The sequence below is a fragment of the Ambystoma mexicanum genome, chromosome 10 (genome assembly GCF_040938575.1).
Source record: "Ambystoma mexicanum isolate Mex_15411 chromosome 10, UKY_AmexF1_1, whole genome shotgun sequence".
Taxonomy (NCBI): domain Eukaryota; kingdom Metazoa; phylum Chordata; class Amphibia; order Caudata; family Ambystomatidae; genus Ambystoma; species Ambystoma mexicanum.
In genome coordinates this window covers 307867117-307885172 of record NC_090932.1, presented here as the reverse complement: position 1 = coordinate 307885172, position 18056 = coordinate 307867117, and the positions used below count along the sequence as shown (strand labels likewise).

At 47.5% G+C, this 18056-nt stretch overlaps 1 protein-coding gene across 2 annotated transcripts in view; it reads right to left on the bottom strand.

Annotated features, from left to right (window-relative positions):
* Window positions 1–18056, bottom strand: part of NGEF (neuronal guanine nucleotide exchange factor) — a 1047721-nt gene that overhangs the window by 92145 nt on the left and 937520 nt on the right. For both annotated transcript variants that reach the window (XM_069617894.1, XM_069617895.1), the window contains one exon: window positions 1353–1482. In XM_069617894.1, coding sequence (XP_069473995.1) covers window positions 1353–1482 — 130 coding nt within the window. The remainder of the gene's footprint in view (window positions 1–1352; window positions 1483–18056) is intronic.

Genomic DNA, 18056 nt, shown 5'->3' with positions numbered 1-18056 from the left:
GAGCGGGCTTGAGCTCGACTCGCGTTTCGTGCCAGAGCCTGTCTAAAAACAAAAACGCGCCGAGATCTGCCTGTAGGCACAAAAAAAGATTGTGTGAAAAAGAAATGTTTCCTGGCCTCATCGGGGTTGGAACCTGTGTCCTGCTAAGTCAAGAATCTGCAACCTTTGGCTCTCCAGAGGTTTTGGACTACAACTCCCATCAGCACTAGTGGAGGGAGTCGTAGTCCAAAACATCTGGAGAGGCATAAGTTGCAGACCCCCGTACTAGGGGAACAGAGCGATCTCGTGGAGCTATGCTTCCAGCACAGCTTGTATTTGAATGCTGTGTACCTTGCTACCCGAGGGTTGGCACCACCACATGAACGGCAGAGAGGGGCATGCAAAAGCTTGAATGCCATACACGCACAGTCTTTATACATGGTCATTTTTACACATTCATTTTGCAGCAAATAACTATTATTGGATGCCTGTTTTGCCTTTAATCTTCTCTTCCAGTTCTTGATCGCAAGCCACAAATGTCACCGTCTGAAGGTTTAATGTACGCGTCAATGCACTGGCAATGTCCGTGGGTAGCGTGGGGACTCAGGCCACCAGGTCCGGGTTTCTTGTTGTGGTGGCAGTACACCAGCGCGCGGAGGCAAGACGTGAGGTATGCTGGTTGTGCTGTGGGAGAGGATCGGTCATACTAGGTGTCTGTGTTTTGTGTTGTTGGAGTGGGAGGAAAGGGTGTCCGCTCATTTGGTCGAAAAAAAAATGGTCGAATTTTTTTTTTTTATTTATATTAATTTTTTTTGTTTTGTTTGGTTAAAAAAAGTAATAAATAAAAAGGGGGTTTGTGGGGGGGGAACCCCCCCAAAAAAATAAAAAGGTAAAAAAAAAAAATTAAAAAAAATTCGACCATTTGGATTTTGACCAAATGGTCATTCGACCATTTGGTTGTCGACCAAATGACTGGTAGCCGGAGGAAAGACCAAGCATGGGTTATTATATTTCATGGGAAGGGGAGGCAAGACGCCAGATCGGGGTTTTGGGTTGGAGAGGTGGGTCGAAGGACACCAGGTTTGGTTTTTGTCTTGCGGGACTGGGGAAGCGGGATGCCAAGTTCTGTGTTTTGGCTTGTGGTGGAGGAGGCGAGTGGGGCGGCAGCACTCGACACGTCATGGTTCTTTTGCCAGCTCAGCCCGTGTTTGGCTCTTGGGAGCCATGCCAGCGCCTTTGTGTCAGCTCTACCCATGAATTCTCCCGCCACTAGTACGCACGTGCCCAGCAGGGGATGGCAGTTGGTATAACTCTGCAGAAGGTGATTTCTGGTGAGTGGCTTTCACCATCCCCAGAGGAAGGCGGGGACTTACCTGTACCAGGAGCTTGAGACGCGTGATCCTCTGGAAAGGTAGAATCAGGAAGGAGGAGAAGGGTAGTCCTTTGCACTTGGGGTCCAACTCCAGCTGTGAGATCGCCTCGCGGAAAGCTGCCTTCTCCTGGCTGTGGGTGGAAACACACAAAGGGAATAAGAAGTCAAGCGCGTGAAAGGGGATAAGTCAGAAAGCAAGCTTTAGATCAATGCTGCACGAGCACCGAGGGGTTTATAGTGGAGCCCCACACTGGAATCAACACATTCTAACTTCCTGAAGTAGAAATGAGTAAGTGATGCAATGCGCCTCCTACGAAGTGTGGCATAGTATATGATAGGTTATTTATAACGCATTTAATACCCAGAGGTTTCGAAATGCGGACCGGGGATCGAACCTGTGTTGCTTTGTGTCGTCTTGCTTCCAAGGCGAGCACGTTGCCCCTGAGCTATCCTCCTATAGTAAACAGAGTGAATGGAACTGGAAGAGCACAAAGCACAATAGTCTGAAGGTGGGAGAACAAGGCCATGCTGCGGATCACAGAGTTGGGTGTGCAACCTCTTGCTGGGATGTGGACAAGTAAGGCTGGGCTAGAGAAGCCAAATTAACACCACACTAAATTCAGACATGGGGTAATACACTCAAGTTAGTACTAGCAGGTCAACCAGGTGCGGCTCGGTTTATAGAAAAGAGAATTGGTAGCGGATCTGAATGTCATGTCTACTTTTAGTGCCTGTCGATCTATAGATCATTTCAGCATTGTCCAGGGCACTTCCTCTATGATGGGACAATACACAGAAGTTACATAGGGGGCCATTACGATTGCAAGGAGATGGGTCGAAGACGGTGAGAAAGGATGCACTAAGGATCCGACTGCCTTCAAAAGAGGTCATTTGTTTGGACACCAGTTAGCAGCTTAACAAGAACCCCCCCAATCCCCAGGGGTCTGTGGATGTTCCGGATTCAAAGAATGATTCTCTCTCCCTTGCCTGGACCATGATGGACGTAGATAGGAATCAGTGGTTTCCCTACTTTTGGACCACCACTTGGAAAGTGCCCACATTTGTTGATGACTATTAATTCAAAACTGAGTAGTGCATACTCAGAGCTATCCCAAGGGTACCACTGTCTGCCTGGCATCTTGGTGCCATGCCCGCTAAGGACTAGTCAATTTGCAGCATGCTCACACAGCTTCATTTGAGGGTTGAGGATTTGCATTCCCAGGATAACGCAGAGTCTTGGTGCCCCGTGTCTCTTACTACCCCCAAAATATTCAAGAACCCAACCATTCACATACATATATACATATATACATTTGCATAACACCATTAAAGGACAAATCCTCTGCTGTTAAGCATACCCTTAATACGAAAGGCAAAGAGAGAGAGTTCGATACTTGGATTTGCCCGAGATCACACAATTTGTTCATGTGGAACTGAGATTAGAACCTGGATCTATTTGTTTGATGCCATTGGGTGCCACTTCTCTTCCGATGAGACGCAATGAAATGAACATTGGTTGCTGGTACAGGATTTTTGGTAGGCACATTGGAATAGGGAGTGGGTATTCAGCTGATAGGGCATGTAACACACTAAAATAGCACTCCATTGACGAAGAACATCTCACATGCAGGTCAATGCTGGCATACAATTTCAGACACATGGCTGACAGCATGAAAGTGGTGCAGAACTGGCATACTGTGTTGAAAGGCCTCATGGTCGGCTTTGGGCACATCATGAAAATGTATTTTTAGGACAATACTGGGATATGTTCATATGATGGGCTGTCTGTATTTTCATTTGGGCACAACCAGCATGAAAATGTATTTTACAGGGCAATACTGGCATATTCCGCTGATTCAGGTCTCATAATTTCTTTTTCCAGCACAGTCAGCATAAAAAAATGGTTGCAAAATACTCATGACTGATGTTGGTAATTTGACATCTATTGGAGTTGTTCATGTTTTTTTCCTAGAGAAATAATTACATGTTTTTAAACCCAATTTTCCTGACATGTGTACTGCAAAAGGCAGCATTTCAATTGATCATTAAAAGGAAACAAATATGCCCGTTCACTTAAAAATCACTACCCACCTCTGCACAGGAGTCCGTCATACATACTGGTCACCAGCAACAAGCTTGACCTCCTCTTCCTTAGCAAAACATGGCTATCGGAGTCCTCTGGACCCGCCCTTACCCTGGCAGTACCTGAGGGGTACATTATCTATAGACAAGACCGCTCCTCTCACAGAGGCGGTGGTGTCGCCGTCATCGCCAAGGACTCCCTATCCATCAGGACCATTGAGAAGGACCTTGATCAGAACTAAGACTATCTCCTACTCAAGCTCAAGCTCTCAGACAACTGCACCTATACCATCCACCTCATCTACCGTCTGGCCGGCCACTCCAATGACTTCCAATATGCTCTAACCCACGCACTCTCAGATAACCGTAAAAACTCATCCAGAATTCTGCTCTTAGGGGACCTCAACTTAGGTCTCAATGACCCTAAAGACCCACAAGCCAAAAACCTCAACAAATCACTGCGCACCCTGGGCTTCGCACAAGTCCTCTCCAGCCCCACTCATATCAAAGGATGCACCCTAGACTGGGTTGCCCATCATAACTGCTCGCCAAGCCACCCTGTGATCATCCCACAACCCTGGTCTGATCACCACTGTATTTTGTTCAACATCCTCACCTCCAGAGGTCCACCACTGCCCACCTTCACCCTTCCTGCATCCATAGCCCGTAGCTCCAAACTGCTCACCCACGACAACCTATCTAAGCACCTCAGGGTACCTGCTCTACTACCTCCCTTCTCTGACGACCCTGATCGCCTTGCCAATGACTTCAAGACTGTCATCACCTAGGCTGTTGACCTAGTTGCACCCTTCACCCTCACAAAAGGTAAAAAATCAAAACACTAACACCTGGTTCACTCAGGATCTCCTAAAACTATGTGGGGAAAAAAGGACTGCTCTTAAAGCATGGATTAATACCCCCAATGAGGCCAACAGAATTGCCTTCAAATCCATCTCTAAACAATACAAAACTGCTATCACCAATGCTAAAGCCTCTTCCTACAATACCAGGATAGCCAATGCCAAATCCGGAAGTAGAGAAATATTTGTCATTTTCAGAGAACTTGAGACCCCCACCTCTCCCCCATCTCCAATAGTGAAGGATGAAGCCTGGTGCAACGCCATTCAGTCGGCCATGCTAAGCAAACTGGAAACTTTGCAAGCCAAAATCCTTGCACATCAACAAGAGCTCACTAAACTGATCTCCAGTACTCAAGCTGTCCTCACACCAGGAGACAAGCCCACCGGTTCCCCCATGTTCGACTTCAGAGATATGAGTGAGAAGGAGGTCTCCTCACTTCTCCAATCCATCAAACCCTCCAATTGTAAGGGTGACGCCTGCCCCGCAAAAGTCATCAAGGACTGTGCCCCCTCCCTAGTCCCTATAATCACAGCATTCTTCAATGCCTCTTTCCGTTCTGGCTATGTCCCAGTGGGACTCAAGGAAGCGTGGGTTCGTCCGCTCCTAAAAAAGCCCTCTCTCGACCCCTCCAACACAGGGAATTACAGGCCCATCGCCACTGTCCCATTCCTGTTGAAATTTCTGGATAAAGCAGCCTACCTGCAAATTCAGAAATTCCTAGAAGACAACCTCCTCCTAGGACTCAGGCAATCGGGATTCAGACCTCGCCATGGGACAGAGACAGCTCTCCTTGACCTCAAAAACCAAATCGATGATCTCAGAGACGCAGGCAAACCTGCACTTCTCCTGCTGCTGGACCTCTCAGCAGCTTTCGATTTGGTCGACCACTGAACCCTCTGCCAGCACCTTTTGTCAGTAGCCAATTTCTCTGATAGAGCTTGCAAATGGATTGACTCATTTCTTAAGGACCAATTAATGAAAGTCTTCTCTGACTCTTCTAGCACCAGCACCATCAAATGTGGGGTCCCGCAAGGCTCCTGCACTGCCCCCACCCTCTACAACCTCTTCACGAGGCCACTGTTCATAATCCTGGACTCCCTGGGCATCTCATACACAAACTATGCTGATGACACCCAGGTACTCATCCCCCTCTCGGGTGACTACCAGGCCGACCAGAACACCCTCAACTACATCTACACAACAATCCAATCCTGGATGGCAGAAAACTGGCTATGTCTCAACAGTGAGAAAACAGAACTACTGCTAGTTGGTTCCCCCTCCACCCTGAGCAAACTGGATAACAAATATTCCACTTTCTCCATTGACAACATCCCCATCACCATGTGACCCTCCATCAAATCACTAGGTGTTTACCTCGAACCAGACCTAACCATGGAGAGGCAGGTCAATGCATAGCCTCCTCATCTGCCTATCATTCTAAACTCATCAACGCAGTCAGACCCTTCTTGTCTCAACAGAACTGTCTCTCCATCGCCAGGGCCATAATTGGCTCCAGGCTGGACTACTGCAATGCACTACTCATCGGCACTTCTGCCAAGAATGTCGCCAAACTCCAAATAGTTCAAAACAATGCGCTTAGAGCCGCCACCGGCCTCACGCGTAATGAATACATTTCGGTACTTAGAAGACAGGTCCACTGGCTCCCACTCAAGGAGAGGATCACATTCAAAGCCTTGTCTTTGACTCACAAGTGCCTCTACAACCTTGCCCCCCCCTACTTGTCATGCAGAATTACCAAACCTGCCTCCCTTAGACCTTCCAGATCCCATTACTCTAATCTCCTAGCTGTCCCTAGAACCTACGAGGCCCGGGCAGGTGGCTCCAGCTTCCCTGCAGTCACCCCCCGACTCTGGAACTCCCTACCGCCCCACATCAGGTCCATTGAATCCCATTCTGCCTTTCGCAAAGCCATCAAAACTAACCTCTTTGTCTGACTGTTTATCTGCACCTACATGTCCTCTGTGTGATGCTGTAAACACGCTCTCTAACTGAACTGTAACAAGTATTACCGGGCGGCTTCTTTGTAACCCTTAATCAAGCCTTCTTAAGCTCTTACATAGCGCCTCGATGCCTTTGGGCTGCCGTGCGCTCTACAAATTTAAATAAATAAATACAGCAGACCGTGCTGTAAAGGCGGAACTAAATCACAGGAGCCACTACTTGCCAATAGGACTCTCCGCCATGGTAGGCATAAAGAAATGATTATAGCCTGGCTACTGGGGCATTAACACAAGGAACTTCCATCGGCAGACCGCACAGTGCACATAGGGAACTGGCACAGGGGTTTGACTGGTGGCGTACCAATTGACAGTGAAGACTGCCCTCTAACAAGGCCCTCTGCCAACTGAGGCGGTACCCGGCAGGCAATGAAAGGGCACCAAAACTGAAAAGCAGAGAATGAAATCTGAAAAATGATACACATTGAATTAGTTGGAATGTTCTAGATCCCTGCCAAGAAGCATCAGTTGATTAAACAAGTGTATCTCAGGCAAATGTGCTCATCCCAAGTTCAGCCAGCTGGGCCACGAACCACACACTGTTAGCCTGGGCGAGTGTGCAGCGTGGCGTTCTCTAAATGCAGATTTTCTAAGTCCCGCACCGCCCCAAAGAGTCGTTGCTCAGAGTCAAAGCTTCTTTTTGCGATCAGTGTGTCAGTGAGTGAGTGAGCCGAGGCCAGTCAGATAGCTCAACAAGTTAAGCGCTCGCCTCCAGGAGTGGACCGGAGCACTACCAGCAGCACGCCCCGGGCTGAGTCCTGGTACAGCTCACTCTAGAACCACAGGCCCGGGGGTCAGCTTGCAGTTTGCATTGCAGCGGGACCGACAGACCTCCATATTTTCAGGGTTGATAGAATGAGTGCCATTAAATTGGATAGTAATGACAACTATTATCACAGCACTTAGAAGTGGGAACAGGGAGGTCGTTTGGGGGTCGACAGGGGTGGCTCCTGTGAGCCCTGAGGTCTCCCTTGGTACCCCCTGTGGACTCCCTTGCTGCCCCTAACAGAAAAAAGTTTCGTTTTGATTTTTCTTTTTACAAATTGAAGCTTCTGGGCGTGTGGCTCTTTGTTTCTAAAGTGACTGGCTTTCTTGTTCAGACTTCTTAAAAAAATAAAACAGGGGACTCCACAAGTGCACTTTGAGCAGTCACCCTAAATAAGAGAGTAGGAAAAAGAAATACATGTGTCTTTCTGGAATTCTATACAATAATTGCTAGAGTCATTAGAGGCCCACTTCAGGGAGTGAGCTACTGATTTAGTCTGTTCTTAAACACCTCAAATTCTCAATGCACACAAAAACCTCCCAAAAACATTGAGTAGAATAAGCATCCATTTCGGACTATGTGTTTTGCTTTTCGCAAGTTGCAGTTATAGCCTGTTTTTTTCTGCCGTCGTCTCGGTTACGGTCATCACAAGACATTCCATCCCGGTGTCCTTGGTCCCTTGACGAAATCCTTGGGCCTAAAAGCTTGTGTACAGTGTAGAAATGTTTGACCATAGCACATAAAGTGGCCCTTTGATTTCATTGTGCCACAATTAATGCTTTGTTGCAATGTGTCCATCTTTCCTATCTCTGTGGCATGCTGTTCAGGATGTTTGTTTGCATGTATGAGGTAATGAGTGCCCAGAGTACGGGATGCTGTGTGAGTGCTCTGCTTTCCCTGTGCTACTCTAAATTCTTTAATACACAGTTATGAACCCTCCCAATGGTATGTATTTTGCCAACATATGAAGCCTGAAAAGCATATCCACGCAGTCTTCACATGTGGACAACTTTGCACCAAACCTGCAGATGAACTGGCCCGCTATTACATCTCAGTTACCAGTTTAATGGTATCCAATAGAGAGTGTAATTTGCTTTCGGACTTTGAGAACATTCAGACCTGTAATTGCTCATTTTACTATAGCTGGTAAACTAGCTTTAGCCGGTAAGATAGCTCAGGGGGTTGAGCACTTGCTGCTGCGATGGGTGTGCGATCTGCAAGCTAGAATCCCGGGAAAGCCAACACAGCCTTTCATCTTTCTGAGGTTGATAAATGAGTACCAACACAGGTTGGGTGATATTGTATGTTTATTTGTTCTATATAAAGTGCTTAAGCGCTATATAATAACACATCATCATCATTTGGCCTTGGACATCTGCTTGCATTCACAGTGATTTGGTAATATGGGCCTATACACACTGATATCAACGATGCATATTATGATCCATTCTTATATGAAATGTAGATCACATTACAGTGATATTGTAACCACATTTTTCTAGTGTACTTAGGAACGATACTATGTGATGTCACTTATCAATGGGTGAAAGGTTGTGTTCCATTGCTTCATGTGATGTCACCGGAGGTCACGGGTAATGTGATGTCACTTCCGCTACCGCAGGCATTTTGGTGAAATGACGTCCCCGAGAGTGAAGAATCCAGCATGAACCTCTGTATAAAAACGTGATGTTATTTGTGTAGTAATAATTGAACACCCCACTCTACTGTGTTCAAACGGTTTCTTTTCCTAGAGGGTCCTGCCACACAGAACTCCCAGCGGTTTTACCCACTGCCCATGCCCCTTGCACACAGTCCTGAGTGTCGTCCCCTGGCGTGTCGGCATTTTTTAACAGACCCCTGCCTCACAGTCCCACATTGTGTCTCCCTTCTTCCGCAGTTAGTCAACCCAACCCCGTACTGCAAAACCTCAGCTCGGCCCCCATCACCGCGTGTGCTGCCGAGCGAGAAGGAAACGCTGGCAGCGCACAAGCGCAGATTCATTCACTCAGCTGTCAATCTCCGCGTGTTATTATTAGCATCAAAAATCTAACGCGCCGAGTTCCTGCCCTCCTAATGAGGGAAACACACTGCTCTGTGCCACAGAGAGCGGGAAAGCGGGCGCGAGGGCTAGAGATGGAGGAAGGGAGAGCGGAGACGGCAGGAGCGGGGAAGAGAACAAGAAAAACAGCGACGCGTGAGAGACAGGGGAGGAAAGCCGGGGAGGGGGAAGGAGAGAGGCGAGTAAAAAGTAGGAAGAGAGCCGAGGAAAGAAAGAGTGGAAGGGGATAGAAGAATGAGAAAAGAGGGAGTTTGCCAATGGAAAGATCGGGCATGGAAAGTAGACAGTTAAATAAAGCATAGGCGGATCCAGCAAAAGAGCAACCTGGAGGAAAGAAGGGGTAGTTGAGGCTTAAAGAACCAGCACAAGACCAATACGCAGTGTGCCAACAGAGTAAAGAGAGAATCACGTGGCCCAACGGCCATTTCCAACTGGCAAAGCCCCCACAGAGCGGCAATTCCCGCTATTGGCGCCTGGGCAAAAATAAGAGGTGCCAATAGGCTAGTTTTAGCGATTAGGCGACCCTGAAAGTGCTGCCTATCAGCTAAAACCTTTGTCCCACAAAGGGCAAGATAGAGTAGAGAAGAGTTGAAGAGGGAGACAACCTATGGATGTTGTATGATTATTTGTCCTTCATGCCCATTCCCACCAATTACCAGTCCCTCCCTACCCAAAACACATCTCCAAGGGATCTCCGAGTGTAGTTAAGTGCTTTCTGAGTAGCCTTCTGAATGGTAAAGGCTTAGTTGCAGCTATAAACCAGCTCCTGATTTAATAACACTATCTTAACCAAGGGCGCCTTCACCCACGTGTTTGCTTTTGTGTCCTTGCATCCGTTCCTTGCACTGAATACCTAAAAACAAACATTGGCAAAGCCAACAGTTTTGGTTCTGGTATAGTCATTAGATAGGCATTAACTAGGCACTGCCACAGTACGCCCAGGTACTAGTACCATTTGCCAGCCTTTGCCATCTTATGGCGAGGTAGAACCTTTATGGCAGTGGCTGGAAAATGCAGATCCCATGCCTACACAAAAGACACAACAGCTGGCATTGTCAATGCTTGTTTTAAGGGAAATCGGCATTGCGCATACTGTGCCCATGATTTAAAAAACTTTTTTTTTTAAAAGACTACAAACTGGCAGCTGGAAATAATCCGGCGAGCTTGTGGTGATCTTCACTATTTTCATTGCTATTCTGCGGACATGCCGGGAGAAGAGCGGGAGGAGAGGAAAATACTGAGTAAGGGGAGGCAGGTAGGTGCCAAAGGATGTTGGATTCCTTTTGTGAGTAAGGGATACAATACAGGGCCCAAAGCACTGAGTGAAAATAAAAAGACCTGCAGGAGGGCCATCAGTGGGCAGGATGGCACACAGGCTGTTGCCACCTGACTGGCTGGCGCCTTTCCAGCAGGTGCTTCTATAATGAGAACACTGCTTTATTTTATCATATTAGATTAGTATGGCCTCAATGCGCTTGAGGGAACTCCCTCAGGGGACTGAAGTCCGAGGTATGGGTAAATTGTCAGAAGGAATAGAATGCGTGTGTGCATTTGGCCAAAATAGGGAGTTGTGAGGGATGGCCGAGCCACAGTAAGCTACCCATGATGGTCAGGCATGTGTATGGGTGCTGAGCGGTGGTCAGGAAAGTGCGCAAGTACGAGAGACTCGTTATGTGTCCAGCTAGACCACATTTTTTGTCATAGAACCTAGCTGACAGAGATGTTGTGCTTTGCATTTTAGTCTGGCGTATGGAGGCAAATGCATGGTTTTGGGTGGCCGTGCCTGGTGTCCATCAAAGTGGTGCGTAACTACATACAGTGAGCCTCAGTTGGAGCTTTGCTTTTGATGTAGCTTTGTAATCTGATCGTCCGGTCTGCTCCAAAATTATACCTTATCTTGCTCTGGAGATTATACTGGGGAGGCACCGACAGTGTCAAGGTCTCGGTGACATGAAGGCAAGCATGAAATGCAGAAGGTTTCTCAGGTTGCTGGAGGGAATAAACAGGTTTTGAAGGCCTAACTGAAGGAGGGGGAAGTCCTCGTCATGGCAGATGCTGAGTGGAAGGGAGTTCCAGAGGGTGAGAGCTTGGACAGAAAAGGCGGATCCTCCAACGTTGGTGGAATTGAAAGGGGGGGAATCACAAGGAGGAGTGCAGAGCCAGATCTAAGGTTTCAGATGGGTTGGTAGCGTGTAAGCTTGTGTTGGAGGAGTTCAGGGCCTGTCTTGTGGAAAGAGGAGTGTGTAATGCACATGGCCTTGAAAGTCTCACGTCGGCTGATAGGAAGCCAGTGGAGCACTCTAAGGGCAGGAGTGATGTGTTCTCTGGGTGAGGGGAGAAGGAGAAGTCTGGCTGCAGAGTTTTGGATCTGCTGGAGCTTTCTGAGTGGATAGGCAGCAGAGCACCGTTAGAGGGAATTGACATAGTCTAAGCGAGAGAGGATGACAGCCAAGATTGCTGAGACTCTGTGAGGGTAGGAGGGATAAGGGAAAATTCGTCTGAGGATGGGGAGGTTAAAATGACATGTTCTGGATACGGTGTTGATGTGGTGAGTGTGTTAGATCTGAGTCCAAGGTGCATCCCATGGTTTTTACTGAGTTGGATCTAACGGGCAGGGGTCTTAGGGAGGAGGTGCCAGGCAGTGGGTTGAGGGGAGAGAGGTTTAAAAGCAGATCCAGATTTCGTTTTTACCAGGATTGAGGAGGACATGGTTAGCCATCATCCAGTGGTCGATTTCAGAGAGGCAGGAGGATAGGTCAGGATGGGAGGAGACCGGGGGTCATGGGAATCTTGAAAATGATCTGTGTATCATCAGCTTAGTTGCAGCAGGTTAGGTCATGAGAGCGGATGTGGGCAGGCAGTGGGCTTAGGTAGAGATTGAAGAGGATGGCGGACAGGGCGGGAGGGGGAGAAGGCGGTAGAGCATGACTTGTGAGCAGTTGGAGATGAAGGAAGATATCCATCTTAGGGCAGAATCCCTGATGCCTACAGAGTGGAGTCTGTCCATGAGGATGGAGTGGTCGATGGTGTCAAAGGCAGCTGAAAGGTCAATGAGGATAAGTGCAGCAAAGCCTTCTGAGTCTGCTGTTCTTTTCATGTCATCCCAGATGGGGACCAACATATAATGTCCATTCCGTGTATACAATGAACACTGCATGATGATATATATGTATAACTATGCAAGCATGCCTGGAGCTGGGGAACAACAACCCCAACTTGAATCTTGTGATGTGTGAGAAACCGAAGGGTATCCTCACACCTACTTCCCTTGGATCCTCTTCTCAGGTGGCCAGGAAAAGGCCATTGCTTGTGGATCCTGATCCTGGGGGTGGAGACGTGAGGGAGGATCATCTGGGTGGAACGTCCTTGGGGATTGGGGAGAGAATATCCACAGGTGAGACATGGTATCCCCCTTTCCCTATTGAAGACCAGCCTAACCCTCCTCCAGCCTTTATGGGCTGATGTAACACCATTCACCAGATTTTCCATCATTCAAAACACTATAGTACTGGGACTAGGAAGAGGCCTGCAGAGTATGGTAAAGATCAGACCTGTCCGTTTAATTATGTTCAGCCAATTGGACTAAGTGACCACTGCAGGAAGTCCTTTGCACCCTCCATGTCGGGCGCAAGCAAGAGCTGTGGGGCACCGAAGAACTCCGGTCATCATGGACCAGAGGGAGAGCGAGCAGTATTCTCCCAGAACTCCGCAAGAGAGGAACAGAGGCTATGGAAGTGGGAATGGAACCACAAAGGAGCAACAGAGCGGACAGGATCCGCCGCCAGAAGCTGATGAGTGCAGATGGGAAACACTCAGACCGGGGCACTCCGAAAACTGTCAATAAGCCGTTCTTGAATGTCAAACATTGTGAAAAGCAAGTTAAGTACTTTTGCATGCCGAAGCAAGTACTTATAATCTTGAAAAGAAGTAAAGATGGTTTCAGGGGTGAAACAGATAACCTTGTGAATACCGAATGAACTGAAAGCATTATTGAATACAGTACAGAATTAAAGCAACATGAAAGTATGATTGAAATGAGCATTTCTGAATACAGCAAAGAGATGAAGATGAGAATGTTTGAAATGAAACCAAAGCAACGTGGTGCCAGTGGCAAATACTACTGAGAAATTTGTTTAAAATACAAGTGTTTGCAAAGCAAGTAAAATCCCAAGAAGGGCGTGAGAAGATAATCACGTATCGACACAAGCCAAGTGGTCAAGGAATTGGAGTTTGAATGAAAACCTGTATTGGCAAGGGCCAGAGAAGTTACACAGCATATCCAAGTGAATGGCAATCAGGCTAACCACGATGAAGTGTTGGAAGAGGATAATTCTGATACAAGAATATTTCTCACGGTCAAGAGAAAGCAGTGCAGAATCGGTGCAAAAGCTGGTGAAAAGGGGTATTGGTTGCGTGACCTGTGATGAGTGGACCGTGTGGTCTGTTAACTGCGCCTAGACCAAGGGCCCAACATGAAAAGTTAGTGAAAGGAGGAATCATGAGTGTAAATATCCAGAAGGAGCAAGTCAATGGAAATGTGGAAAGACTTGTGCTGTAGCAAGCGTGAATTGGTGAACCACAGAAATCACTATTGGTAAGAGGATTGGGGGGACCCCAATCCTCTGAGAACTGTTACGTTTGAACTGTGAATTTTCTGTCTTGAACTTGGGGAAGGGAACCCAGAGAGTTTTGTGGAACTCTTTTGAACTTGGAAAGGGGAGCTGAAAAGTAAGCCAGGAGCTGGAAGAAGCTCATAACTTTGTTTGGAACTGCATTGTTTTTATTGTTGACATCCCTACACATTGATTAGATTTAGTTGTGAGGGCAATGACAGGTTTTGGACACAGTTGAACTCTATGACTCAGACTGATCTTATTTTCTTTAGGTAAGAAAATCCCACCTCAGTTTAGGGCAAGTTCGGCCTTCTTCATCCTGACATTTAAGTTAAATGAAGTAAGTTTGTTTAAACTTTGTGTAAACTTTGCATCTATTATCTGTATCTTGCTTCATGATGCCTTCACAGATGTCATACAGTGGTCCGCATATCATGTTGTGTCAATTGCTACCATTGGGATTGACTCATAGATCTGTGATTGTTGCAGTAAGAGATCCAACCTACAACATTGTGTTCCCAATCCCACAGATGAAGTTTAGAGTTCCATGGCATCCTCAAGGAGAGAAGTCGCCAAGCAGTCCTTGACGACACATGCCTTTGCTTTTAACAAACTCATTTGGGGCAACATTCTTTAGGGAACAAATAGGAGTAGCTTACTCTAGTACACAAACTAACAGGCAGTGGCTTTGTCCACATATTGATCCAGTCGGCTTACTGCCATCCCAGAAGGCACGGCTGTGCGGGCAGTACATGCGTGCTGACACAACATGATGATTTCATACTGTATGCTGCTGGATGGCTGTAATGGCTTGGTAGAAAGGATTTACCAGTTTGCGGCAGACACTGGCATGTTGCCATTGCAGTGATAGTACCAATAGGTCTTCATGCACCTCCTCTGCAGATGTCTGGCCTGCCCTCGGTTTAAGTTTTTGTGATTGGAAGGGTTGAGAGAGAACAGGAGACCACTCATTCTCACAGCAGTCCATAAGTGGGTGCCTTTAGACGTACTTAAAGGAGAGAGTTAACTGCTTGTAACATTGAAGCTGCACTAGAATAGTGTACTTAAAACGTGTAAAGAAGTTGGATGCCCCCACACAAATAAGTTTGGCTCTCTGCCCGTGAAGTTAGCGCCTCTCCCAACATTTGACTGGTTAGCCCCCGAAATGTAGGTTTTGTTACTTCCCTGAATACGAGCACACACACCATTCACCATATGCACACAAGCACTCCCAGCCATCCATATATTTGAGTGTGCACCCTTTCACCATACAGGCACACCCAGGCAGCCACCCATACATTTAGTGTGCACCCTTTCACTGTACACACACACACCAAGCCACTGATACATTTGTGTGCACCCTTTCACCATACACTCACACACATACACGTCATGGGGTCGAGGGGAGCTTTATCACTTCAAAAAGAAATTGTTTCTTTTTGAAGTCACTCTGAATTCATAAAGAAACTATTTCTGGTCTAGAAAGAATTTCTTTATAAATGCAGAGTAAATTCAAAAAGCAAAACAAAATGTTGCTTTTTTTGTTTGAAAAAAAGGTGCATTTCTTTTTACTCCAAATGTGGCCCCCTCCCAGGACATGTGGTGGCGGGGCCCCCCAGTCTGTGGTTGCTGTTGGTACTCTTGTTCAAAGGAGGTTTGCCTGGCATTTCGGTGCTGGACTGCCCTTATGGACGGGACAAAGACTGATATGCAAATGAATATTCCTCCTTTGTGAAAAGTACAGTGAGCAAAAAGTGATGGCTGCAGACTCTCAAAGTGGGAAAAAAACACAGGTTATCATGCCATGTTCTTTCTAGAGAGGAGTGCCTGCTACCTTTTCTGAACTCTCCTTCAAGTCTGAAAGCACCTACTTATAGACTGCTGTGACAATGAGTGGTGTCCTGTTCCCTCTCTACCCTTCCAATCACTGCCCTGGCATGCAAGTACTAAACTCACATCACAATTTCAATTGCCTAAAAAATGTGGCATTTGAATGCAGGTACTAACAGTGAAATGCTTAACGTTAGTAATTGCTGAGCCCTTGTTAACAGCGAAAGCCAGGTGCCGTTTAACATCTGTGCCCTGTTCTGTCCGGCAACTGCTCTGTAGGTCAGCCAGGTTGAGTCAACATTGGCCAACATTTCAGGGGGAGGGGCAGTGCTGAAGGCCAGTCTGCTCAATCGTGTTGCGCCACTACTTGTGTTTAATGCCTTGATTACTTATTGGTAATCTTCATTACTGCTAGCCCTATTCTTCCTCGTCCCTGTACTTGTGTATCAGGCAGTACTTTTGTATGAGGCACTCTGCCTCATACAAGTACTGGGATGAGGTAGAGGTACATGGAGGTAATGCCTGACTGAGCTACCTGTAATGTTCATTACTCCTAGTTCCACTCTTCCTCATCCCAGTACTTAGCTATGAGGCAAGGAGCAGCCTCATACGTACAAGGAAGAGGGACGTGGAGGTAATCATGGGCCAAAGAGCTCATTATGTAAGTTGGGGAAGGGCGTGGGAGGGAGAGGGGATTTGTGGGGAGGGGGGCGGGACTGCACAATAAACCGTAATGGTCGTCCATGTCCAGGCTAAGCAGGAATGATATGTGGTATTAGTGGCTAGAGAGGCATTTTGGTGCGTGCAGCCAATCTAGTCATTCCTCAGTTTGGTGTGACTTTTTTTTAACTGGGCATTTCTGATAAAGCAGTCCTGCTAAGTGTAATTACCTGCTAGACTGGCATTTGGGTGCTGCCAGTCTCGCCGTTTCTTACAGCGTATTGTATATTTTTCTGGGTATCTGTGATAAAATAATATGATATTATATGATAAGTCATTTATAACGCACCTTTACACAGGTGTGTCTAGGCGTGACAAGACAAGGGAGGGAAGACAGAGGGAAGACAAGACAAACGATCTTACTAGGCCTTGTGTCATTCAGATCATGCAAGTGCCAGAACGAGAAGTGAAAGTGGAAAGGGAGGGGGGAAGTGCAAGGGAGAGGGGTGGGAAAATAGGGCAGCAATACTCTGAATAAGTGCAGCCATGGTAGTGCGGCACTGGGTAGTGCAAGGAGAACAAGGGACTGTAGGGTTACAGTTACAGCCCCTAAGAGCGTGGTAGGCCCGGAGGCAGTGACAAGAAAGAGGCCTGACTCAGTGAGACTCTGAGGGTAGCCAAGCAACCAGTCGGTACAGCAGACAGGTAGGTCAGTAGGGGAGGGAGAGAGAAGAAAGCAGAGGAACAGAGGAACGTTTTGAAGTGCTTCCGGAACTTCAGGTGGTCTGGCTCAAGTTTGAGAGGGGCAGGGAGGTAATTCCAGAGAGAGGCACCTGCAGAGGAGAGCGTTGGATGTAGTGCGAGCCCCGGCCCTAGAAATCCTTGTGGACAATGCAAAGGGTCTTGAACTTGATCCTTGCAGCCACTGGGAAGATTTCAGGGCTGGAGAGACACAGTCCTTGGGTTTGAGGCCAAGAATAAGACTTGCAGTCCTCTTCTGAATTAGTTGCAGAGGGCTTAGAGAAGAGGAAGGCAGATTGAGAAAGAGGCTGTTGCAGTAGACCAGCCTAAAGAGAACCAGGGCTCTGGAGACAGTGAGCTTCTGGGGGAAAGTGAGAAAGGGAAGAGTCCCTTTGAGGAGGTGCAGCTGGTAGTGGGACTTCATTGCAACGCCAGAGTTGTGAGGAGAGAAAAAGAGAGTTGAGTCGAAGATGACACCAAGGTTTTATGCCTGGCAGGAAGGCAAAGGAAGAGGGCCCAAGGTGGGTGGCCAGAGTGAGAGGGAAAGCAGAGCAGGGGTCCCAGTGAGAAGGATCTTCGTCTTACTGGCATTAAAGCAGAGATCGTTGGAGGCGCAAGAATCCTGAATCGTGGATAGACAGTCAGGAATGAGCGAGAAAAGGAGAGGAGGCTGAAGGGAGCCTGGAGGAAAGCTGAGTGTCATCCGCATAACACTGAAAGTAAGAGGAGAAGGTAGAGATCAGGTGAGCCAAAGGGGCCAAGTAGAGGTTGAAAAACCAGGGTGAGAGGATAAAGCCCTCGGGAACGCCACATGTAGAGAGAGAGGTAGTAGAGAGAAAGGGACCAAGTTGGACTGGGAGGGGCGGTTATGGGAGGAAGGTGGTTACCAACTCCAGGGCCTGATCCGTGATGCCCTGGTTCTCACGAAGTCGATTGATCGGGATGGCATGGTTGACCGTGTTGAAAGCAGAGGTAAGATCAAGGAGGATGAGGACAGATGGAATGCTGGAATCAAGGTTAGAGAGCAGATTTTCACGGGTGTTCAGTAGAGCAGTTTCCGTGCCTCTGGCAGCTC